Genomic DNA, 27,108 nt, shown 5'->3' on the forward strand with positions numbered 1-27,108 from the left:
TATTTTACTTTAGTTAGTACTAGTTGTTTTAAAAATAGCTTATTTTTTTTATATAAAAAAAATATTTTTAATATTATTTAATTTAAATTAATACCCATGTAGATACATTTTAATAACCCATGAGCAATGCAGTCAGTTACTGAAGCTGCAGGTAATGTGAGTTTTCAAAGAAAGCTCAGAGTGAATATCAATCATAATTTAAATGTTGAATATTCATGAACCCAGCTGCATGAAATATGTAATAAGTAACTTATGCTCACAAGTCAATAATGTGAATGATGTCTTAAAACAGATATATTGCACCATTATACTAACTGGATTTAAATATATGCAGTAGGCCTATTAAGTAAGATACATAAGATAAATAACTTTTATGAAATCATTAAATGATTCAAAAGTGACAGTAAAAGGCATTTAGAATGATATAAAAGCTTTCTATTTCAAATGAATACGATTTTGGACCCCATTCACTTTTATTGTAACAGCTGGAACATTCTTCAAAGTATCTTCTGTTGTGTTTTACAGAAGGATAATGTGTTTTTGGCTCTAGGCGGCTCCGACTGTCATACCGGGTCTGTTAGCAGCGAGTCTTTCCTCCAGCTTGCCCCGCTCCTTCACGGGCTGCCGGTGTGTGTATGGATAAGACTGTGAGATCAAGTGTTGGCCGGCCGGCGGCTCGTGGCTCAGGTGGCGTCTCTCCACAGCCTTGACCGCCTGCATGTCTCTGCCTCGCTCTCTTTTAATCTCCAGCTCTCTGTCTTTCTCTCTCTGCACCTCCTGTTCCCACTGCCGCTCTCGTTCGATTTCACGCGTTCTCTCCTTCTCTCGCTCTCGCTCCCTCTCCCTCTCCTGCTGGCGAAGCTCCTCTTCCATCTGCAGCCTGCGGAGGGTCCAAACACACACAAGCACACAAATGGTGTGAGATGCAACACTCTCAACAGGAACAAGAAGAATCGAGTCAGCGAGAGGCTGCAGGAACACAGGAGTGTTGATGATGTTTGGTACGAAGGAAGACCGAGAGAGAGCGTGTTTGTGTGTCGAGGTGACACGTGTGTGATGTATGGGAGAATATCATATGATGATGTCGGAATGATCATATTTACACAAATAGTTATCACTCGGGGCGTCAATTAAAGAATGAATGAGTAGAGTGTAGTGTTATGCAAATGAGCATCGTTGTGACATGGCAACAGCCAATAGGAGAGCAGCCAGTGAAGTTCATGTGGTTTGCATATATGTAATGCAGCAGATATTTCTAGATTTATATTTACTGAAGAGAGTATGAGCACTTGCGAGACAGTATACAAATTGTGGTGAAGTTGAATATTTTGAATATAGATGAATATAGAAAAGAGAAAGATAGCAGGTTAATAGTAGTATTCAATATAAATTGAGAAACCGATAATAGGTAAAAAAAAAAAAAAAGATAAATGAATGATTACAAATTAAATATTATAAAAGACATCGTTGCGGTCAGTTTTTAAATGCCAAAATGTATATTTGATATCTTTAAACTTTTTTACTTTGTTTTAAAAAACCAAACTGGTAAATTAGCCTAAGATGGTATTGTTATTAATAATTACTTAATATTTCATTAAATATTTAATTAAAATATAATTTTATATATTAATATAAATTCATTTAAAATGTCATTTTTAAATGTCATTAAATATTACATGAAATATAAATATATATTAAATAAAAAACTTACATTTAAATTAAATGTAATAAAAAATACACAAAGTAAACTGATAATAAAATAATCAACAAATTCTGGACTCAGTAATCAGTTTGTAGAAACCATTACGGTTTGTAGAAACCAACGGTAGAAATATTAATTTTAATACTAATCTTCGCCTTGCAACCAATATAATCATTCATCAATCCTGGTTATCTATCTATCTATATATATATATATATATATATATATATATATATATATATATATATATATATATATATATATATATATATATATATATATATATATATATATATATATATAAAAAATATCATTATTATATTCTTAAAATGAATCATATAATTTAAAAATAAAAAACCCTGGTATAAATATAATTATAAATATAAATGATAAAAAAAAATCTCAATTATAAATTTAAAAATGTATGCATTTAGCAGCAGAATATATAATAATTATATGTATTAAAATATAAAATAATTATATGTATTAAATATTATAAAAGGTTCAACGAGATGCATTTTATGAATTAATTTAATTAAAGTAGGCTACATATAATACAGATTAATCAAATTAAAATAATAAAATATATTTAATATTCAACAATGTAATAAATTAATATATTTAATTAATATTACTATTAATATAATAATATAAATTTAAAATGTTATCAAATATTATCAACTATAAGTGTACTGCATCAAATATTATAAATATAAGTAATTAAAATAAATGCTTTAAAACCGTTCAGTTTTTATACGTCAGCAGTTTCTCTGGAATCCCTTGCAATTATCTGTAATTTACTATCAATGTCTGAGTGAAACTGTTTCCACACTTTTTTTATTCAGTGTTATCTTCATCAGTTGGTGAAGATGACGAAGAAGGGATTTAATGCGCAAGCTGCAGCCTTGAATATGTAGTGTGTGTGTGTGTGTGTGTGTGTACCTCTCAGAGTGCAGCGCTGACAGCGACTGGTGTGTGATGTCAGGAGGGTAAAAGACGCCCGGCATGGGCAGGTGCACAGCAGACGGGTGGAGGGCCGGCAGGGATCCCCCCTCTGGAAGCGGGTAGTAATGCGAGCGCAGGGCGGACAGTCTGTAATAATCCTCCATCCTGATCAGCCACAGGAAGCAGAGACAGAGAGAGAGAGCAGATAATTAGTGCCTCTATAAATAACCGGCTCGTTCATTAACCTCTGCTCTCTGGCCCTGCGACATGAACAGCACTGCCTATTTCTGTCACTGCTGTCTCACCACAAAGACACACGCTGAGGGTGTTATTCATACACACAGAGAGAGAGAGGACACAACAGGATCAAACCCAGAGACTGTCCACATATCTGACAGAACAGGACATTTCCTGCGCTTTTCAAATGAAAGACAAACAAAGTCCAGTCTATTTCCTACGCCCTCACTAAACATATAAGGTCTTATAGTTTTTTTTGTTTTTTTTTTTGCTACTGTACCTTTAAAACATTGTCTTCGTTCTGATTGGCTGAACTCTGAATACTGAAGAGATGTTGATATGTGAATGTAGGCAGTCATTATGTTCTCACGTTTTTTTTTTGCATCTTCGTTTCAGTATTTGATCGGAATGAGCTGGAATTTGTTCGTCTTTGTCTTGCAATAGGGAAATACTCACTATTGGAGTGTTTTTGGTAAAGGACTGACAAATATAGCACACAAAAAGAACAGGCTTGTCATACATGCATGCATCCGTTCTGATATCTGTGTATTTTGATCTTGTGTCTCAGACAGCAGTACATCTGTTCATCTGTGTGTGTGCGTGTGTCCAAGCCTGAGGTTCACTTCTCTCATTAAAGCCATTAAATCATGTGCAGGAGACGAGACAGCATGCCAAACATTCACACACAGAACAGCTAAGCTGATTTGATGGTTTAGACTCACAAGAATATATTAATACTATTTGAAATACTTCATGCCATTTCTTTATTATCTGGCGGTTCAACTATAATACACGCTGAAAGAAGAGCATCTCCAAAAAAACCTAAAATCCCTATAAAGCAAGTAACCATCTTTGGTGGTGAAACACGAAGATCAAATATCTGGGCTCACAACCAAACATTTGAGTCATCTATCAGCAACCATCAGCAATGTGATAACTGTGGTGTAATATAAGCAACGACCAGATCAGAGGACGCGTACAGAAATAGTTACGGAGATAAACATTTACATGTATGCATTTGGCAGATACTTATCCAAAGCATTTCTCACATATTTTTACACTGAGAATGAGTTTAGCGACGAACACATGACCTTAGTACCATGTTTTGCTGTTAACAGACAAAAACTGTATGTCTGTGAGGTGCATTGCACTGGGTAAATATGTATGCACCTGGCATAAACAAAACAAAAATCACTGAATAATTCCTACTGAAATAACTAGATTTTGACTGTGAAAATTGTTAAAGAAACATTAAATGCCACTGCATTTTTCCTGCACAAAAATGTCAAAAAAAGCAACATTTAGTCCAATTACGCACCTGAACCTACCAATAGTACTTTACTGAGGTATACATTGTTTTTATGTGTAGGGTAAGCCTACAGTGTGCATGAAGCACATTTCATCATCAGCATAGAGCTTGCATCCTGTTCATGCACAGCCAGATTTTTCTAGCCACGCTTACTTTATACGCTCATCTTGCACATGCATCTTAATTTTTTTACACTACTTAATTTGTCCACAAGGTGGCGCTACTGTATGTTGGCTACAGAATATCAAACTAATGTAGACACAACAACAATCAACGCCTTTAAGACTGTTAAGAGATGCATGCAACTTTAATTTAAAAGAGTATGAAAATATATTTAGCGCTTATAACTTCTGGAGAGAAATAACGCAGATACTAGAAAAGGATGAAACTTTGTAGTGTGCATGTGGAGGATCTGTGTTGAATTATACTATGAAAGTTGGTGCGTTAGGCTGTTGCAAACTCTAGTTTGCTTCAAAAGTATTCGCATCAAAATCAAAGTATTATGTGGTGAATAGGCATGACCAAATGAACCCGATGCATTGGGAAATTTTTTGCTGGATTGCGTAGATTCCTACCGAAATTACTGAATTTGTTTGTCCACAAGGTGGCGGCACTGTTCAGGTCATTGTTTTAACGTTAAAAAAAAGGAGACAGGAGATGGAACAATAACAAACTGAGATGGTTAGCAAAAACTTTCATCTCTAGTTTATAGGAGTACGAAAATATATTTATCGCGCATAACTTCTAGAGCGAAATAGTCCATATACTTGACAATGATGAATATTTCTAGTGCACGTGTGACGATTCCTTGCATTTGCGCATGTTATCACACAGACTAGTGTTCGACTGCATGCATAAGCTAAACATTTGCATCAAAACTGAAGTATACTTTAAGATTTTTTTTTCATGTCTAATATAGGACATTTTATTTTAATATTCAAACTACAAGAATATAAACACACCTGTATGAAGCGAGTGAGGGGTGAGGCAAATATCCTGAGTGAAAGTACGCCAGAGCATCAGCTGCCGTTCCTGGATTGAGCCCTAGAGGGAACCCTAAAGGCATCCGCAGCTCTTCAGCGGAGGCATACGGACGAAAGCCATCGCGAACATACTCATCCTGAGCCCCTGCTAGCAGCATATGAGGAACCTGCCTGGACAAGCTGAGAGAGAGGAACAGTGGATGAGTGACATAGCGCTGTGGCATGTGCAGGTGTGAGTATGTGTGTGAGTACTGACTGGGTCTGCATCAGAGCACCCGGGGTCATGCTGAAAGGATGTGCTGAACCCAGGTACGGAGGCAGAGAGAGGGAGGGCTTCTCCTGGCCTGGTAAAGGTCGGTCTGGGGCTAAACGCTCATGGCCGGACACTCTTAATCCTGCATCAGCCTAAAAGAAGAAAACAACATTTATAGTAAGGTATCATGGAAATATTTTCCAGGTTACTGACCTATATAATTTTTTTGTTTTGGAAAAATCCATTCAGTGAATTCAAATTTCATGTAAAAAACAAAACAAAACAAAACAAAACCACAGATTTGGATCAGTAAATTTTGAACAGTCATTACATATGTTGTAGCTATAATGTTTTAATATATAAGGTGCTATGTATTGGTTCTCACCTATGCATAGCACCTTAAACATTAAAGTGAGAATTAATGTAAATAGATCTATGGCTGCGTTCACACAGTCAGTGTATGGGACGTCGAAAATAAAGAAAGCTTAGGTCTTTTCTAAAATGCATGTGTATTTCCAGTTTCAAATGTGTATATATGGTACGTAACAGTTTCCTTACAACTTAAATACAAATGAGTAAAACCATAATCAGTATTTTTTAATAAATAATGTAAATATAAATAAAAATAAAACATGCTAAATTACAGATTTCTTAAAAAAAACAAAAACAAAATCTTTATTATGATTTTAGGACCATTGAACCCGGAAAAGCAAAATAAACTTTAATTCAAATATTTAAAATAAATAAATTCATTACCCAATACAGTGTTTTTTTTATTATTTATATATTAATCGAATATTTATTCATATTAAATTATTTATTATATATTATAAAAATAAATTATCAAATTATTTTTATATTTTTGGTTTTTCATTTTAGTTTCAGGAATGTGCTTTTGCTATTTTTATTAGGTTTATTATATTCCTTTAATAAATAATCTTATTTTATTCGTTTTTTTTTTTTTTTTACATTTGTCATTTTGTTTTGTTTTAATTACTGAACTATATGAACAAATTATAAACCCATATGTATTTATTTAGTCAATTCAATCACAAATAGATGCCAAATACAGAGTTTGTGGATGAAACAGCGACTGCATGTGTGTGCGTGTGTGTGTGCGTGTGTGTGTGGTCGAGCAAGGCACAAGAAGAGAGACAGCAGGACTGAATATATCCGGAGCTTTGGTTCCTCTATCCCGTCCCGTCTCTCTCTGAGCTAAAGAAGACTCTTTGTGTAAACAGAGAGAGGCTAGTTTGATCAGGGGAAAGTGCCTATTGTCTCCTGATGTCCCCTGACTGCAGCGCTAAATAAACTTACAAAGCCACACAGAACGAGAGCTGAGCAAACCATTCATACACACACACACACACACACACACACACACACACACACACACACACACACACACACACACACACACTCTCTTCTGGCATGATCTTGTTGTCACGCCTGAGAGCCACTGAAATGATGGACATGCAGGACCCCCACAGATCTCCCCGTTTGCACTAATCCAGCCCAATTTAAACCCAGCGAGCCCATCAGGACCTCAATCCCTCTTCAAAGCAGAAGTCTTCAGATCAAAGTGTATGGAGAGAGGGTTCTGTTTGTATTGATTGGCAAAGATAAAGGAAAAGTCACCGTCATAAACATACGGTTTTCATTTCACAAGCAAATGAATGACCTCACGGCATGCTGGACTAGTTACGGTGTCTTTGTGCTCATGACAGATCATAGATTATTCGAATGAACAGAGATTTTGGGACACCAGAACATCTCTGAAGATTATTTGAAGTAGTATTACCTTTTTTCATCATTGGCTTGTTGGTCAAATGTCATACTGTAGTCCTCTGTGTTATTTAATGAAAACCAAATCATGTACATTAACTGTATATCATTTATTTAAATATGTGATTTTATCATCATCATATATCATTCATTTATACAAACCATTAATTCCTGTCAAAATAAATGTAAATATATTCTTATTTTCCTATATTATCAAATAATAAATATACTGTATTACAGATAATTAAACAATCTTGAAAAACTGAAAAATAAATGAATAACTACTGTTATAATCAAATATAATATAATTATATTATATTATTTAAATTAATATTTTATTTTAAAGCAACATATTAACAAATTAAAATAAATTAGTTTACAAATCATTATTTTCAAACAAATTAACTATTTTATGTAAGAACTGAAAAAAAAAGAATTAAAAGACAAATTAATAAGTACGTTATGCTAACATTGGATTTCTTTTAATTTCTTTTAATAAACTATTTTATTCCCATTTACATGACATTAAAATATCAGTTTACAAAAGTTTGCAAAAATTCAATAAACAATTTATATTAAAATAAATAAGATGTTAATATTTGAATATATATTCATAATTAAATATATTACTAATACAGCAAACCAAACAAATGACTAAAAGCACATTAACTGTATAATTGATGTTTTCTGTGAGTAATTTTCAACAGGTATATGAGTTTTGTCAACCTTTATGAATGCACTAGCATACAGATGAACTCAAAACATATATTATGGACTAAAAGCCACAAAAGTCAAATTTTTGAATGGAAAATGTAGCAATTTAGTTGGAGAACCCCCAACACTGCACATTTTAAGGTGGGCATACACGGTGCGATTTCTGTGCGTTTTCGGCAAGGTACCAACTCACACTGCACGAGTAGATTGCATGCTTAAAGTATACTTCACCATGGTTTCGTGTATGGTTTCACGCATGCGCAGTGAGGGAAACGTGGAAAATCGGTTCGTAGCCCTGCTTCAATTGTGCGATACCTCACGAGAGGCGACCTCAATTTCTGACATGTAAGAAATCCATCTGACCAACCGATTGCCGGTCGGGAGAGGTTAATCGCCTCTCGTTTCCCCTTGTACACAGCACGAACACTGCACGAGAAACGACGCACGAAAATGCTGAAAATCGGCCCGACCCGAAAAAGAGTCGCATGAGTCAGAATTCGGCTCAAAATCGGATGAAAATCATACAGTGTATGCCTGGCCTTAGACATCTCCCTAATCAAACACACCTGATTCAAGTCATTAGCCCCTTAATAAAGCCAAGTTCACTAGGGATGTAACGATTTGCTCAAGTCATGATTCGATTCAAGATTACCGATTTAAACAAAACTAGATTTACATAATAAATTAAAAGGTGTACTTTTATTAGCAGAAATATGTCAAATATCAAAACTAAATAGAAATTTAAAAAACCCAAAATCTAATAAAATAAATATAAATATAAACAAAGGCTTTGTCTGTGCTTGTTCCAATCAAAATGAGAGATAACCACTTCATCTGAATCACAAACCAAAGAAAGATGCTGCATACACACAGCATGAACAGTTTTTAAATCTACAAGAAAATCAGAATGATCAGACTTTAGTTCTGTGAAACTATACCACATAAAACATATTTGCAGGAAACAAAGAGAGTAGAAGCTTTGAATGAGATGCAGATTCACTCTCTGACAGCAGGAGGCGCCTCTGGAACAGCAGCAATATAGCGTTAGCTTGGTTAGCGCTGTAAACAAAGCACTGCAGCACGTATGAACGCTGCTTTAATATGTATTACACCGAGTCGCGATGAAAATAAAATACCATCCAAACTATTTTAAAGACAGTCAGTTCCCCTCAGAGATACATTGATATAAACACTCACCCCCAAATGAATCGCGATTCGTTAAACATCTCACCCGATTTGAATAGTCACATATTTGTATCGATTTTCAATGGCTCACGGTGAATTGTTACATCCCCAAAGTTCACACTTCACTATTTTAAAAAAACTTGAAAGAGGAATTGTTGATTTGAAAAAGGACGTCAGGAAGAAATAAGTGCTTTATAAGTGTTTGCGAGATTATCTGTTTTGAAAAATTTCGCTCCATTTCTTCTGTCCAAACTGTTCTCGAAGCCGTGTTGCTGCTGCTGTTTTTCTTCTGCTGACCTCGATCCATGCCTTGCTCTCTCATTGGCTGTAGCTCATCGTGACCCCTGACACCACGTGATATTGATTCGGCTGACAGGTCCAGACATTTAGCATGCGAGATATTCGTTTGGTGTCTGCGAGGACATCGGCGAGCCTCTTTAATGCATCATTCAGTAGTTTACACATAAAGACTGCCGAGCACTAATCATCCACTGGTTTTCCCCCAATCAGAGCCTGACCTTTGCGAGCTCATTTATTGCTAATCGTGTTTAAAATCCGGTAGCGTAAACTTGGCTACAGAGAGACAAAACATCAAAAACATGCAGTGTTGGGGTTCTGCAGGACCAGGATTGGGATCCACTGGTCTAGATAATATATGCTTTAGCAAAACATCCGTTCTGTCATACCTGGCGTCCTTCAGACCTCCAGAAGCCATTGACTGTTTTTGTCGGGGCGATGGTGACCACAGGAGGGGTGACCGTGGGCGGGCCCAGGCTGGGACCCATGGCAACCCGCTTAGGCGTACTGACTGGAGAAATGTGATTGGCCACCGGGGAGGAAACATGTGATGACTCGCCACTAATGGAGCCTGAGAGAGAGAAGACAGATGAGTTCAGAAATAAATCAAAACTTTTCATACCAACTGAATTTAATTAAATAGAAGCAATCTCCAAAAATAGAAAACATTTATTTTAGCATTATTTACATTAAAAGAAATAAATACAATAAACAACTGTCTTTATCTTAATGTATTATTTTATATAATATGTATATGCTATCAAAGTAACAAATAAAATGTAATTAAAAAAAAAAAAATTCGTTTACCATTATTTTCATTTATAATTTTCGTTTTCGTTTATATTTCGTTTGTAATACAGAAGATTTGACAATTTTGAAAAAGGCAAAAATGAAGAAATAATTATTATAATACTGGAATTCTTTTCATATATTTTAATATATGAGTTATATATCGGTTATTTATATGACATGATATGAACATATCATAATAAAGCATATAGGCAATAATTTATATTAAAATTAATTAGAAGTACATTTATGAATTTATATGCATATATTATAAAAAATAAACTAATAGAATTCAATACAATCCATATATTAGATCTGCAGCTCCCAACAAAGGAGTGATTTCTCATAAATTGCAACATTCAACGATGTAAGAGAACCGTACTGTATAATAACATCAGAGGCAAAGATAGAGCAGTAGAAGTGGCAAAGTAAGGCGATTCATTTATGTGTGTTTGCATGCCAGACTGAACTAACAACTTGTCAGAAGAAGTGAACATATATCATCACTTCCCTGACTGCCAGCCTCGCCGCTATCAAAGGCCCCTCTGGGCTGTCAGATCAGATGCCAGTTTAAAGAGAGAAAGAAACAAACACTGCCATCTCCCCACGGTAAACTCATGAACACAAACACACACTCATACCGCGGTAATGCAGAGTTGTACTGTGATCAAAGATCGCAAGAGTGTGCGTGTGTGTGTGTTTGTGTGCACATACATTTCTGAACTGACACTCCACACAGAACAAAGATAGTCTTTGTGTCTCGCAACCAAGTGCACAAAGAGAGAAACTTCATGTGAATGTTATATCGCTATTTATTACGCCCAGCTCCAGAATGCTTCATTCGAGATGGTCAATATCAGCACTGAGCACTCAGATATGTGTGTGTATAACATTGGCTAAATAGTACACTATTACACTGCTTTCCACAGCAACACACTGTGGCTAGTTTTATCTCTCTCATATTTTCATTTAAATGAAAATTCTGATGTATATAATAATTTATTTTCATACGTTTTCAAATATAAATCTATTTATTAACAATTATTTTACTGGGGAGAAAAAATGCGATGAAACATACAATGGCTAGAAATGGAACCAGAGTTAAATCAAATATAAATATTATAAATATATTTTAAAAAATATCATAATTGTTTGTTTCTTTATTTATTAATATATATTAAAATATAATACATTTACACATACTGTTTTTATCCCATATAATATATACTGAAATAATATATTAAAAGAAAATATATATAGAGAGAGAAAAAATAACTGAAAATTATTAAGATGTTGAATTAATTAGATGTAATTCATTCATAATAATTTATACAAAAATGAATAAGACATAAAAAATGTTCCCATATCTTATCAAATATAAATGCAAAAGGTATTGTATAAATAAATTACATTTTATTTAATTGCATTTTATTTTTTTTAATGCATGTTAAAATAATGTAAAATAAAATAAAATATATAAAAATTTTATATTTGGATATAACTTTGGATAAAAGTGTCAGCTAAATGAATAATAATAATATATATTAGAATATATTAAAATATAATATATTAAAATAAAATACTTTCATCTCTCATCATTCTGCAGACTTCTATACTTTCACATCAAATACAATTCTATAATAAAATAAAATCAGTCAAATAAATCAAAGAAAAATCAACATTTATTGCTTCCATCTTATGAATCAAAACTATTCTGCTAACTGGAGTAAAAACAGCCCTGCAGGACAGTAACTTCTGAGCGCTGACTACTGACTAGAAGCAAGAACCAGGAAATGTCACTTAAGAAACGAAGCACCAGAGAAGGACACGAAGATCTGGATGAGAGAAGGAAACACGCAAATATGTGAACTCGAATTTCAGATTAACAACTTATGTAACACATACATTTCTTATTTAATATTGTAACGCTGTTCCAGTTGCAAGGCAGATTTCCTGTAATACAATGGTTTAGATAGGAATGGTAGATAATGCAACAATTTAGACTTAAATCAATAGTTCAGATCCATGTTTTTATCTATTTGGCAACCAGCCGTGTAATAAGCAGGATCACGTACAAGCTCCTCTCGCCCTGCCGCTGATAATGAACGGCAGACTGTACATTACCCTTTCCACAATATGCACTTCTTGCGGTTTCGATTGCAGAGAGTGCATGTGAGAAATGACTTTCCTTATTAAGCCAGAAACCTACGCACAAAGCTCGAAAACCACACAGCGCAGAAAACCCCCACAGCCGCTAAGAGCACTATCTATATAAGACACCCAACACAAAGAGTAAAGTAGGTCAGGCCTCCTCAGAGCGCCGCTGCCTGCCACACAGCTGATAAGACTCTCGCTTTTCTACTACTTTACTCCTGTGGTAGATTTGACTTTAGTCTTTCACATATCTGATATTTTTCTACCTAGAAAGCTTTGACAACTCATACTAAGTGGTCAAAGGAAAGCATCGCGATCACTGTCGCCAGTATTCATGGTTAGGGGTTTTTCGAAAGCCAAAGAAACTCGTCCCACACTATTCATGCTAAAGGCATGTAAGATACCTCATATAGTGCTATATATAACAGGTTTAACAATAAAACCGGTGTAAAAGCCCCTAAACTTTCATTGAAGGCCATATTTATATATAGAAAGTTGATATTTGGCAAGTCAACATCTATCAACAACACCCAAATAACACCTACCTGCTTTTATGAAAAAGAAGAGTGCTTAATTGTGTTGAATGTGCACTTGTAGTGTACTTCAAATCTTAAAAGTATATTAATAAAAATAATAAAATAAAACGGTACTTGCAGATACCAATATTAATGAAATAAAAAGGCCACTTAAATGTGCTTAAAGAGATAGACTTCATTAATTATTTCTTAACGCACTCAAGTACACTTTTTATCCTTTTGAGAAGTAACTATGTAGGCGCTGCTAAAATAAACTTCATTACAAATGTGTAATTACAATTAATTAAATACATGACATACAAATTTAAGTATATTTTAGTTGATCATAAATGCTTGTCAGTACATTCAGCTGTACACTTTAACAATATTTTTCTTTAAATGGAAACAAAAATCATAAAACAAATCAGAGGGGAAAAATCTAAATACAAAAAAAAAAAAAAAAAAAATCATGAAAAAAAAAAAACAATACCAAACACAAAACAAAATAAAGCAAAAATATATAAAAATGCAAAATAAAACATAGCAAAAGATGTAAACGAAAAAAACTAAATTCTGAAAAAAAAAAAATAATACAAAACGTATAGCAGAACAAAACTAAAATGAAAATGCTAAAACAATACATTTATATTACAATTTGGAAATACATTTAAATACATGATATACAAATTGAAGTATATTTTAGTTTACCATAAATGCTTGTCAGTACATTCAGCAGTACACTTTAAACAAAGTACATAAAGATGAACTTAAGTGGGTCAAAAAAAGCACATCTTCAATTTCAAATAATTGCATTTAACATAAATTTAATGGGGTCATATGATGCAATTAAAATTTTCTTTGGAGGGTTACAAGCTCTTGGTGCATAAAGACGATCTGTAAAGTTGCAAAGACTAAAGTCTCAAATCCAAAAAGATATTCTTTATCAAAGCTAAAACTTTGCCATGCCCTCCTGAAACACCTCGTTTAAACACGCCCCACATCTCTACATCACTATGTGGAAATATTTGTGTAATGCTGCCCAAATGTTAACTAAATAAAGAAGGCGGGGTTTCAGTAACGCAGTTAGTGTTGAAGCAGTCATGTCAGGGAGATGCTGTGTGTATCTAGGAGATAGCATAAGCACTTTATTTGGCCTTCTGGAAGTAGATGCATTTAGGAATCTTTAAGATTACAGAACCGAACAGCAACACATTTTATGGACGACCACTTCGTGAACCTAAGAGGCGAGGTTATTCTGACTTTGCAATCTGCTCTTCTGAATCAGCTACTGTAAGTATGTTTTGTTATTAGTTTAAGTATTTGTTATTGAATGTTCAAATGCAGAGTTTTGCGCGTCGCGTGTTGTGTGCGTGTGTGTGTGTGTGTTTGTGTGTGAGAGAGAGAGAGAGAGAGAGAGAGAGAGAGAGAGAGAGAGACAGGGTCACACAGTGGAGTCAGCTGTCTTAACTGTCCGTGGCTTGTGTACTGCAAACACACACGAGCTTCATCACTGTGTCTGTCACACCACTCTGTTCCTCTTTCAGCCTTGAACTGATGGTAAAACTAAAGACATTTTATTAACTGTCTTTACACTTATTTTAAAAGATGAAGCTTTTATTATGGAAAGGGAAGTTTCATTTTCTACGAGTGTTTGCAGTGTTCGGCCAATCACAATGCACTGGGTCAGCTGGCCAATCAGAGCAGAGAGCTCTTGTCTGAAGGAGGGACTTTGTAGAAAATGAGGTGTTTGAAAGAGGCGGGGCATAGGACACCTATAATAATGTACAGAATTTGAAAAATAATGTGTTCTTTGAACATTAAAGCATGTCAACATATTCTGTTACATCAAATACATAAAATAATCATCTTTTTTAAAAAAAAGCATCATATGAACCCTTTAAATATAATAAATGTTCATTTAAACATTACATTCAGTTATATTCTTTTAAAATATATTGTTTCTTCACATTAAAAGTATGCTAAAACTCCACAGCGAAGACCTGGCAAACACCCATAACGACCTACAGCCTCTTAGCCAGATGCTAATCAGAAAATTTTATCCTCTTGTTTTGCTTTACTCTTTCATATATTTATCATATCTGTATCAAAGCTGAAATGTAATAGGTTTGCAGTCACACTATCTGTTAAACACAGAGAGAACAAAGAAAGTTAGAGAAAGAAATGTGTGTGTTTGTGCATGTGTGAACTTGGATGGAGATGTCACTTACACAGGACAACCAGCATCAGCAAGGACACACACACACACACACACACACACACACACGGACAGAGGAAAAGCCTTAAACAAAAGACAGCTTTTCCAAACAGGCTTAGCAATCTGAGACAGAGCATTGACTGTCATTGAATTACCCTAGTCAAAGACTATACGAGCGCATAAAGTGACAAGCAGAGGCAGAGCCGTATGCACAGCGTGATAAACTCACAGAGACAGCAGTAAAAGGACACTTAGAGAAGCTCTATAGAAATTACTGGCATACAAGCTCTTAACCAATCAATATAATCCTTTTCTCTCTGTCTCAGAGAATTGGAGAGAAGAATATAATGATCACTCACAATGCATCATGTCGATAAACACACGGCCAAACCATGTATGCTTGAGCTCCTTCAAGAAGACGCTTGTTAAACTGCACTGTTTTTCTTCAAAACATAATGCATCGAATGTCTTGTCTTTCAGCCGATGTTGGTTTCATATAATGTAGAGTGAAACAATTCTGACAGATGACAATTTCGTAGATCTATTCTAGATCTTAAATGCCAAGACAACAGTAGAAAACATTGTCTAAAACATGATATTGTATGTAATGTGTGTGTGTGTTTAGGTTTTTTTGGCGTTGACTATTACAATTACACAGACAGATGGGTAGATAAATGTTGTGCCAGCCATCTGAAATGCTGCAAACCCATATGCAAATATTATTCAAATCTATTCACAATTTGTTGACAGAAACCACAACCCACACTCATACTCACGCTGAGCAAAGAATGGCTGTCCATATTACACCCGTACATATGGCGGCGTGCTTGTTTACATGCTGCTTTAAAAGACTTACTGCAACTGTGCTAATGGTCATGACGTTACAATGCATAATATATCAGTCACCATGTAAGCAGTGGCAAACCATAACAGACACAGAGAAAAAAAAAACTCACAAAACAAAACAAATAGCTGAAAATACAAAAATTAAATAAAGATAAAATACAACAATTGCAACAAAAAAAATCTGAAAAAAGCAGCAGAACAAAAGTCAAAAACTTAATGAAAATGCAAAAATTGTAAACAAATCAGAAAGAAATACAAAACAAACAAACAAAAATACAAAAAACAAATGGCTGAACAAAATCAACAAAAAATAAAAACAAAATCACAAAACAAATCAGAAAAATTTATGACAAAGCAAAAAAAAAAACACTAAAAGAGCAAAAATAAATGAAACCGCAAATCACAGTTTGAAAACTAAACAAAAGCAGAATAAAAACAAAGATAAATAGCAGAACAAAAAAGTAAACAAAGAATACAAAGGAAAAAAAGGAAAATAATATAAATCACAAAACAAAAATTGCTCAAAAAAATAAAACAACAATTACAAAACCAATCAAAAAAAAAAAACAAATAAATTACACACACAAAAAATTAAATGAAAGACAAAAATCACATAAAAACACAAAATAAATAGCAGAAAAAAAGAACGGTTTAGAAAAACCTAGAGGCTGTGGGTGCACATGGATAGAAAGAAACTACCTCTATAAGTAAAACAGGACATTAAAGTGCAACAGTGTTGCTGCACTAATAGTAAAGATCTGCTGACTACAGCCACATATTAGTTGTGTTTGACTTGAAGCAGCGCTGCGCAGACAGATCTCACAGTACTTTGATGTCATACACTGATCGGTCTGTGCAGCAGCGCTTCAAGTCAAACACACCTGCTGCCTGTTCAGCAGGGCATCATGGGTAATAGGATAAAGAGTGATGGGTAGAGAGCAGAGGAAAGGGCGCTCACCTCTTGGCTCTTCGGCCTGTTTGGCGAGCTTGCGGAGAGCGGCGGCGAATCCTGAGTGTCCAGACTGAGACGCAGGGCTCCCGTTGCCTACCATTGCTCCGCTGATGGGGGACGGAGTGAGGGGGCTTACAGTCGCCATGCTGCATGGTGCTGCCGAAATCATGCCTAATGATGGAGACTTGGGCTCATGGCTCATACCTGTAGAGACAGAAAGATGTCGTTTCTGTTCAAAACTGAATTCACAATCACAGAGGAAGTGTAGAGGCTGACATTCAGCCAGTAAACGAGACTATATAGATTATATCCACAAATTTAAGACTGAGCTCAATTCAAATCTATTTTTATCTCTACTCCAAGCGAGCTTTGATTCGCACAAGCTCTGATTCAAAGATGGAGAGAATGTGTTTGTGTGTGTGTGTACTGTAGCCTACTGTATCATATTTCTAAATTATCAACATGATCAAAGCTTTGCTGAAAAACTTGTTGTACAGAATCTACTACTTGCCTGATCTGATTTATAGTTTATACTTTTTTAGGAAGTATAATTTGGCATAATCTGAAAAACTTCCACATTTAGCTAGTGGTTCATGTGCCTTTTTGCAGTGAAATCTTTATTAAGTAAACATAAAAATAACTTAATATAATACTAATGTTAAACTGTGAGTATCAAATATTGGAGCAATTTATTATGAAGGAACTTTTATTTGTTCATCTCGCAATCATCATTGTATTGTTTAGCATTAAACAAATAGCGGAACAAAACAAAAGCAAAAACAAAACTAATCAGAAAAAACTACAAAACGGAAACAAAAGTAAATGAAAACGCAAAAAATTTTTTTTTTTTTTAAATCACAAAACAATCTGAAAGACAAAAAAACTAAACAAATAGCAAGACACAATAATAGTAAAAAAAAAATCCAAATGCGAAATCCAAAAATAAAATAAAAATACAAAATACGGTATAAAACAAAATGCAAAACAACACAAATATAAAAAGGGACAAAGCAAACAAATGAAACCATAATCAAAAACACAAAACAAATCAGAAAAAAAACTATATGCAAAACAAAACAGTAAATGTTTTACCCCCACAATAATATATATATCATTTTATATATATAAAACTAAGCATTTAAATATCTTCTTACTAAAACATCTTTGTGAGATATAGAGTGTGACAATTGATTTTAATATGAAATTTATGTAAGTAGTCAGTTATTCTGTCATAAAGATCTCACTGATTTACATGAAAACAAATCACAAAATTCATCTTTTTTTTTTTTTTTTTTTTTTTTTACAAAAAATGCATACTTTTTAAGTTTTAAATAATTTTTCTATTTAAAGTTGCAATAAATTGTTCTCTTTTTGAAAAATATTTTTCTGACTATTTTTTCCTTTGTGTGCTTTACAGGGTTACAACATAAAGGGGAAGTTTGCTAGCAATGAATTGCATAAACTGATAACCACATTTATTTGCATATGTTGCTTGCAATGATTTAGCGATTGATGTGTGTGTGTGTGTGTGTGTATATATATATATATATATATATATATATATTTTTTTTTTTTTTTTTCTCTTCTTTTAAAGGTTTGGAGGGTAGAACATAAGACATGTTCAACATTTCACATGTTAAGTTCCAGATCTGAACTTTTGAGTTTTCAACAACTTCCTTCTTTTGTGTATCTCTCTCTCACACACCTCCAGCTTTCGCTCACTGCCAGTGTTTCTATCAGAAACAAACAAAAGCTTGCTTTATCGTGATAAACTCTGCCTCACCCTTGCCCTTCTGCTGAACCGAGCAAAACAATTAATAATGAACTTAGGGCAGTTAGGAGAGCTGGCAGCAGCATCCTCTGCCATCAGCCACAACTTCATTACGACTTAATGGAGCCTTACGCATCCAAACACACAGAGTAAGAGAACATTATATGTCCGGTGGTTGAACTGAACAGATTAATCGGATTCATCTTAAATAGCGTTATAATTCAGGCACATTAATAATTGTTCTTTTTAAATATATCATCTGCCAAACAAAAAATCTGATAAGACTTTTGAACAAAGCAAAGGAAAAAAACAAACAAAATGCAAACAAAACACAACAGAAGATAGCAATAATGCACAGCCTCTAATGGCTTCTGTAATGAAACAAAACAAAACGTATGACCTCTTAGAGCTTTTGTAGTAAACTACAAATAAAATAAAAGACAACTAAAATACAACAAAACAACATGCAGAGCTTTTTTCTTAGTGAACTAAAAAAAATAAAAGAAAATTTACAAAATCACAACAAAAACATATGGTCTCTTAGGGCTTTTGTAGACAAAAATAATAATAAAAAATAAAAGCATAGCTTCTTACAGCTATCATATTGAACTAAAACAAAAACAAAACAGTAAAATGAAACAACACAACATGCATGACCTCTTTAGTAAACTACAAAAATAAAACAAAATGTAAAAAATGGCGGTAAAAGTAAAACAAATTAAAACAAAACAAAATGTATGTCCTCAGCTTTCATAATGAAAAAAAATAAATAAATACAATTAAATTAATTAAAAAAAAGCAAAATCAATATAACAATTTTTTTTTGGCTTCTTTCATAGTGAACAAAAATTAAAAAAAAAAAAAAAATACACGACAGCATAAAATGTGGTTAGATTAATTAAGAATATCATCAATACACTATGTAAATAGGATTCATAATAAAGTTATAATCCTCACATAATATAATAAACAGGTGCAGCATATAACTGAAACAAGGTTTTCTTCCTGCCATTAAGCAAACCACCATATCCACCACTCTCCAATCCTGTTAAGAGCTTATCAATCAAATCATCATCATGCGCTCTTGAAACAAAGCTGTCATCCGTCCACTCATTTGTGTGCTACAACCAGGCATCTTCTCTTTATCTCCCTCATTCTCTCTTTCTCTTGACAAACATTCTCAATCAATGTGCTACCGAACCTCATCCGCTCACTGCCCCCTTCCTCTCATCTCTGCAGCTCACACTTTCCCTCCTGGATGGTGTCAATCAGAGATAACAGAGAGTCTCTGGTCGCTGTGGAAATGAGAAAAGCCACAGGTCTCTTCCGGCACACAGCCATTCTGGGAGAGACGGCCCTCTCAACACAGAGTGATTTATAAACTGTTATGTCAAGGAGCGGGACAGAGAGAACATTTATTACTCTAGGATGCCTTAAAGCACTCATTCTCCCAAAAACAACAACTCTGTCATCATCTAATAATCCCACATATTCTGTGGAACGTGAAATGAGATATTTAGCAGAATGCCCAACCTGCTCTTTTACAATAAAGTAAATGGGAATTACTGTAGGACTGTCAAGCTTCACAAAAACAACACAGCAGAAGTCCAAAAGGACAAAAACGTATAAGCCACAATTATATTCCATTTGCACATATTAATATCAAAGCATTTATAAATGGTAAATTTGGTTTCCCTAAACGATAATATTGCTCTGGCAACAATAAACATTGTTGCTTCAGTCCAGTTTTTAGCATGAACTACAGCCTTATTAAAGGAGTCAATTAGTCATCTGGCATGCTTAGTGAAATATTCCACATCATTTGACATCTATGCACTCACAGACACACCTACACCTCAAACTAACACGGAAAAGCATTTTTTTAATCCCTGGTCTAGCAGGATTTACTGTGGGTCTGTGGCTTAATAAACTCACACCTTTTATTATAGTCTCATATACAAACACGAAAAGGATACTGTACAAAAATCATTAGATCTCCAGCTGGCCATGCAGAATGAATTGCCAAATGTTTAAAAGCGCCCGAGGCTTGCTATGTGAAGATCTCTTCTCTCGCAGAGATGAAATCCTGCTCTTGCTGCTTTTTTCCCAGAGGCTTTAGCTGCAGTTCGAGTCAGCAAAAACAGTCCCACTGGCTCTCTAATAAGCTTGTTCATTAGACACTTCAGCCAATGCAAATTGACCCAGCCCTTGTCGACATGACCGGCTCATGTAAATTCAATGAGAGAAACAGCAGGGATAAAAGACTGAGTGATGGATGATGTGTCATAGTGCTTTGTTGGCCACAAATGAACACACTCACACACATACATGTCCATAATGATGACAGACAAGCATTGATGCATGGGCGACTACAGAGATCTGCTACCCTCGCATTCATTAAGACTAGATAAAGCACCTCACACACACCTGGCTTCTGCTCATTAATCCCAGTGTGTATGTATGTGTGTGTGTTTCACTGACAATATTAAAGATGGATGAGGACTAGAATGGTACTGATACTTCCACAGTGAAATGCACTAATTGGTTGTGACAACAATAGAGATTGATAACTAGAGAGAAGGTTGATCACAGAGCTACTGGTTACAAAGGGCTTAAAGGTTGAAGACCTTACACTGTGTGTAAGTACCGAAACAACTCCACTTTCCATAACTGAAGCCCTTACGCTAGGCTTGAATGTCCTTGATTAGTTTTGTATTGATTTTCTGGATCTGTCTGCAGTAATTTACAGTTATCTACAACCTGTTGATCTCAAAGCTGACTGAGTGCATTTACAATTGTATTTTCTTGGGATAACAGGTCTTTCCAGGATACCTTGAAAGTCTCACACTGTTCTCCCCGCCCCCAAACCACTGGTGTCCCACAAGGTTCGGTAATTAGTCCCTTAAACTTCCTCATTTAGACCAGATCACTCTGTATCACACTCTTAAAGGAACACTCCACTTTTTTGGAAATAGGCTCATTCTCCAACTCCCCCCAGGGTTAATAAATTGAGTTTTACCATTTTTGAATCCACCGGGCTGATCTCCAGGTCTGACGATAACATTTTTAGCATAGCTAGGATACATCATTGATTCTTATTAGAACGGTAGTATCGCATAAAAAATGAAAAAAAAGTTTCAATATTTTTCGTATTTAAAACTTGACTCTTCTACACAAACTAGCTGGGGACTATTTTCAGGCTGCTGCGGCCATGTTACAACAGCACAGTTCTTTGATTTGATTTAAAAAAGTGGAGTGTTGCTTTAAAATTACTTTCCACTGCACAAAATATTCTTTATACTCTTAAACATAAAAGTTTCAAAACAGTGATGCTACAGAAGAACCATTTTTTAGGGAACCTAAATCCATTTTTCTAAAGCATCGTTGTGAAATTGTTCATTTCTAGGAGTGCAGAATGCAGTTGTGTGGCTTCTCTAATCACTACTACTCCGACCACACTTGACAGCTCATTTCTCATTCGCATTTAAGTCTCATAATTTGGTCTGAATATGTCTGATTAACATTTCTGATAATGACCTTGGAGTCAAGACTAGGTTAAATGTCTTCCCACTCAAGAGCTTTCACACGGTCACGATCTTTATCTCAGGCGATGGTCTCAGTGTCGTCCCCTCCAGGTGAGAAAAAACCTTGGACGATGCACTAGACAATAAGCTCCCTCAGCTTTGAAGCATCAGCCTCCTTTATAAGTACAAGAGGTCTTTTCTGCCAACTTGTCCAGCAACCTCCAATCCAGTCATTTCTCCACTTACATTTATGCTAGTTTATGTTATTTATGAAAATTCGATCATGTTACCCCTCTTTCCAGGTCTCTAAAGTCAATCAGATTTAAGACACCATTTCTGGCAGCGCAGAATGCTATCCAAAGGGGCTCTTGGGCACATATCTATGGAGGTGGTCTGGGTTTAAGCTTGTACTGTACTTGGGGACCCTGATGGTCAGATCAGAGTGTTCTCTTTGAGGAGGCTTTTTAGTTTAATGCACAAAGGGGGTCACACATTCCACATTTGTTGTATACAAAGAAACCCATGGGCCCTAGTGGTCAGAGTGACCTGGAGGCTCCTGTGCTCTGCTAACACCATTCACTGAGGGTCCTGATGTTAAGCTTCTTTTGGTAGTCTCGAGTAGTGTGGCCTAAGGTTTTGGAGGCAAAGTCAGTCATTTAACACAGTTCCCAACACTGGTCCTGGACTACCCTCAACACTGTGCATTTCAGATCCTCCGAACCAATCATTTAACCTAGAACCTTGAGACACACCTTTTCAGGTTTCACCTCTAAAACTTCTTGGGCTTACATCAAGATATTTTTAACATAATACACAACAAACAAAGACACATATTTCCTACTGGCATACTTAACATTCCTTTCTTCTTTCTTATAATGCCCCTATCCATCAGCACTCCAGTTGGTTGGCTGATCTGAAGACACAAGATGATTCATCTCTAGCCACCTGAGCACACACACAACCGTTGTAGCATTTGCAGGTCTTGATAATCAAGGCTCTTGTGGTCTAACCTTAGCACATGACCCATATCCTCAGCCTCCTGTTCTGGTAATTACTGCTTACATTACATGTGCACTTTCTTGTTAGTCAGTCTGTAAGGGTTATGAACACAATGAGGTGTTAAAGTCTGCAGCACCCTTTAGCCTTGTTTTAAAAGTAAAATCAAATGCAAACTAAAGTAGGCTAATCTTCAGCAGGTTTTACTCAATGTTTCTATTCACAGGACAGACACACAAGGTACCTCAAAGTCACCTGCAGATCACCAGCAACCCCTTCAAATCTACAGTACAGAAAGATCCCCCACAAAAGACATAAATTGGCACCTACTACTCTTCATCAATGGTTCAGGTTCAGAAGCTAAGCTAACTATGATATTTACAAAAACCCTTCACTAATAATAAAAAAAGGGTTTGCATTACAAATAAAGGTTTGCGGTTAGCGCGGTAATGCAACAGGTTCCAGGGAATGGAAATAATTGGCTTCTGTGTAATTATTAGGTTTGGCACAGTATGTTCAGCATGTGAATGACTCTCATAACACAGATAGATGCAGAGCAGGCAAAAATGACAAAAAGGAGTGTACAAATATCATGAATTAGCCTAATTAGCTTATAAAGGGCCGTACGCTTCCAGGAATCACACCAAATTATATTCTGCTACCTGAACTAACCTTGCGTTGACATAAAAATGACAAATTTATTGACCTTGATCATGGGGGTCTAGAGCGGTCCTCTCTACAATATCAGTAGACCAAATTTCTTTAAAAAGAAAAGATGTAATTGAATGTGTTTCAAATAAATAAAGAGATAATCTTACGCAATCACAGGCATCTCCATCACTGATAAATTGGTGCTCCATTAAAGACTTTTGTGCATGTGAGTGCTAACGGAGGTCAGCTCAGAAGGTTGCGACTTTTAGATATCACAACACAACTTTTAACTTCCACAGAATGAAGCAGTTATATTGTTAAACTGCACAAAGGTTTAAAGGCGTCAAGTTCACATTTACTGGAGCTTTACCTGGCAGTTAAGGAAGCATGTGTTCTCTGACACTGTGTGAACAATTACAACATAAATACTCTTATCAGTTATCAGGACCCACAGCTTTTCTCTGTGTTTGAGCAGCAGGAAAAGTCTAACAAAAAAAGTGAAAACTTTTATTACATCCCACGCTGTCCCCTCTAAGGGACACTTGGCATCTCCTAAGCCCCCAAAACTGCTGACACACATCAAAGTATGCTGGGTAAGTATTTATGCTTTGGGAGTTTGCCCACTGTCACTATGTACGCAGTGCTGATTGGTCATTTTGGATACCTAGGGAGCATTTATGATGTCACTTGCTAAAATATAGGATAAAAAAGATGGGGTTTCTCTTGTCTTTTCATTTTGGTCATTGGATCAGGCTTTTGACCTCTCTCTCTCTCTCTCTCTCTCTCTCTCTCTCTCTCCCTCTTTTCTCGTGGTATCTTATTACATATGGTTCTTCTAAAACTACATTAATTTCTGTTCCCAACTTTTCAGGATTTTCCCCTAAGTTTTAAGGTGCCAATCACAACGTTCTCTTGTCACTTCAGCCCGACAGACATGTCCAAAACGAAGACCACTGTAGTGCAAACAGCCGATGTGTGTGTGTGTGTGTGTGTGTGTGTGTGTGTGTGTGTGTGTGTAAATACAGCTGACCAACATCAGTTAAAGAAGCAGCAGAAATCTGAGCTAATCCCAATACAGTCTGTCTCTGAGGGTTTAGTGCTGCTGATTACACACACACACACACACACACACATACACTCTCATCACAAGGGTTTCATTATATAATCCATCCTCAACACCCCGTTAATCAATCACAAAACCAGAGGTGATCAAAAAACACTACTCCTGCCTTGAATCTCACAATAAAATGCATCTTTTAGTTGTAAACAAACTTTTTTTTTTTTTTTACTTATTTATAAAAGTATTATTATTACTTTTCAAAAAATTATATATATAAAAAAAATGACTAATTGGTTATGTTCTTCTACCATACTGTAAGTCACAAGTATTGCTAAATGCATATATGTAAATAATATAAAATAATATAATATAATATAATATAATATAATATAATATAATATAATATAATATAATATAATATAATATAATATGCACATTTTACACCCGTGACTTTTCAAGAAAGTCATGCTTTATACATAAACTGCCTTTAAACAGTTTTTAATACATGAATACATTGAAAAATACATTTTTCAAAACATTATGCACAAATAATCCCAAATTGTTTGTTCCTCTGTTGTAAAATACTTTGGATGAAAAAGTATAAATGGAAATTATAGAAATGTTTATATCTATAAATGTATAGTTATAGTTATAAAAAAAAACACAAAAATATAATTTTAAATGAACATATAATATAATATAATATAATATAATATAATATAGTATAATATAATATAATATAATATAATATAATATAATATAATATAATATAATATATTTTAAATGCGCATATTTACACCTGTTTGTTTGCCCTGCCATGACTGACCTTTAGACCTTTTACATTTCTAATCATTTTTCAATCAAAATATATTATTTAATTAAAAAAATAAGCAAAACAAACAAAAAATACATTTGCCTTAATGGAAATCACTTTGGATAAATGTGACTAATAAATGCATAAATATAATAATATTTTTAAATGCATGTGTGCCCAACCATCATTGATTTATAATAATAATGATAATAATAATAACTCACACTTTATACATAAAATACCGGTATTATATCACCTACAACACTCAAAGGCTTAAAAATGTAAAAGAACAAAAGGCCGTCCGGTCAAATCAGCATTCAAGAATGTAAATATCCGTTATCAAGCTGGTCATAAGCAAATAAGAGTCTAATGGAGTAAAGCGTCTGCACCCCCACCTCCACCCCACCACCCCCAACATGCACTCACATCAAACCATTAGACTACACTGGTCTGGAGCACAGTACCAGCTCATATTTATTGTAAAAACATGTATAGGCTACTTGCATAGTGCTTTGGCATTTGTATTTTCAAACGTTGGTATTAGGAGTTTTTCCATTCGATTCGCTGTCACTTCAATTGCAACTGTTACTGACTTAATGAAGCCTTAATCTGTGGCTTTTGAGCATGTAATTACAGTAACTTCTCATAACTACTCCTTCTCATAACATCCAACTCATCCAGTCTTTCCAGTTTAACCCAAACTACAACTCGCATTTCAGTTTCGCACCTAATCAAATAAAACCTCAGCCGTTAGTTATTAAAAAAAAAAAGGTAAGTGCGACTGGATAATGCAAAGTCCCATTCTGCCAGTAAGTACAGCTAGACTGGTTGCTGAGTACACATGACTTTCCACAGCACACTGACATTTATCTGACCACACAAAAAGCCAGAAGAGGAAACAAGAGACTTCAAAAACGAAAACTTCAAATGTGTAAAACAGACAGGATGTGACCAAACCAACAGTTTCTATGGTTAAACAAAATGGGTTTTGCCATTTTGGCCAATAGGCTACTGATATTCACAAAGTTGGACGGCCAGTATCAGATGCACGCCAAATATGTATTTTACAATTCAGCTAAAATTAATAAAATACGTATTATTATATGACAAAGCTGTCTGCACATCTTAAATTGACAAAAAAAAAATGGCAGAATATTCAGTCCAACCAAAATATATACCTAGTTTTCATATTTTTCAGTATAATCTATAGGCTAACATTCATAAATGTAACCAAAGTTCTCTCTATATCTTATAATCTCAGGTTTAACCATGAAGCATTTATTTCTGGATGGCTTCACATCAAATATTGTGTTAATAACCTAATTTACAGAAGATCCAGAAGGGAGGTCTGAGACGGATGGAAAATTAACCTTGAGGTGACAGAATATCAGAAGGTCATCTAACTCAGCGT

At 34.9% G+C, this 27,108-nt stretch overlaps 1 protein-coding gene across 1 annotated transcript in view; it reads right to left on the minus strand.

Annotated features, from left to right (window-relative positions):
- The window catches only part of gse1a (Gse1 coiled-coil protein a), a 39,394-nt gene that overhangs the window by 11,689 nt on the left and 597 nt on the right, over positions 1–27,108 (minus strand). The window contains exons 2-7 of the mRNA XM_026239287.1: positions 16,888–17,085; positions 9,800–9,981; positions 5,433–5,581; positions 5,156–5,356; positions 2,645–2,812; positions 570–880 (exon numbers count right to left, since the gene is read on the minus strand). Coding sequence (XP_026095072.1) covers positions 570–880; positions 2,645–2,812; positions 5,156–5,356; positions 5,433–5,581; positions 9,800–9,981; positions 16,888–17,083 — 1,207 coding nt within the window. The 5' untranslated portion in view covers positions 17,084–17,085. The remainder of the gene's footprint in view (positions 1–569; positions 881–2,644; positions 2,813–5,155; positions 5,357–5,432; positions 5,582–9,799; positions 9,982–16,887; positions 17,086–27,108) is intronic.

Source organism: Carassius auratus, chromosome 50, assembly GCF_003368295.1.
Source record: "Carassius auratus strain Wakin chromosome 50, ASM336829v1, whole genome shotgun sequence".
NCBI classification, from domain to species: domain Eukaryota; kingdom Metazoa; phylum Chordata; class Actinopteri; order Cypriniformes; family Cyprinidae; genus Carassius; species Carassius auratus.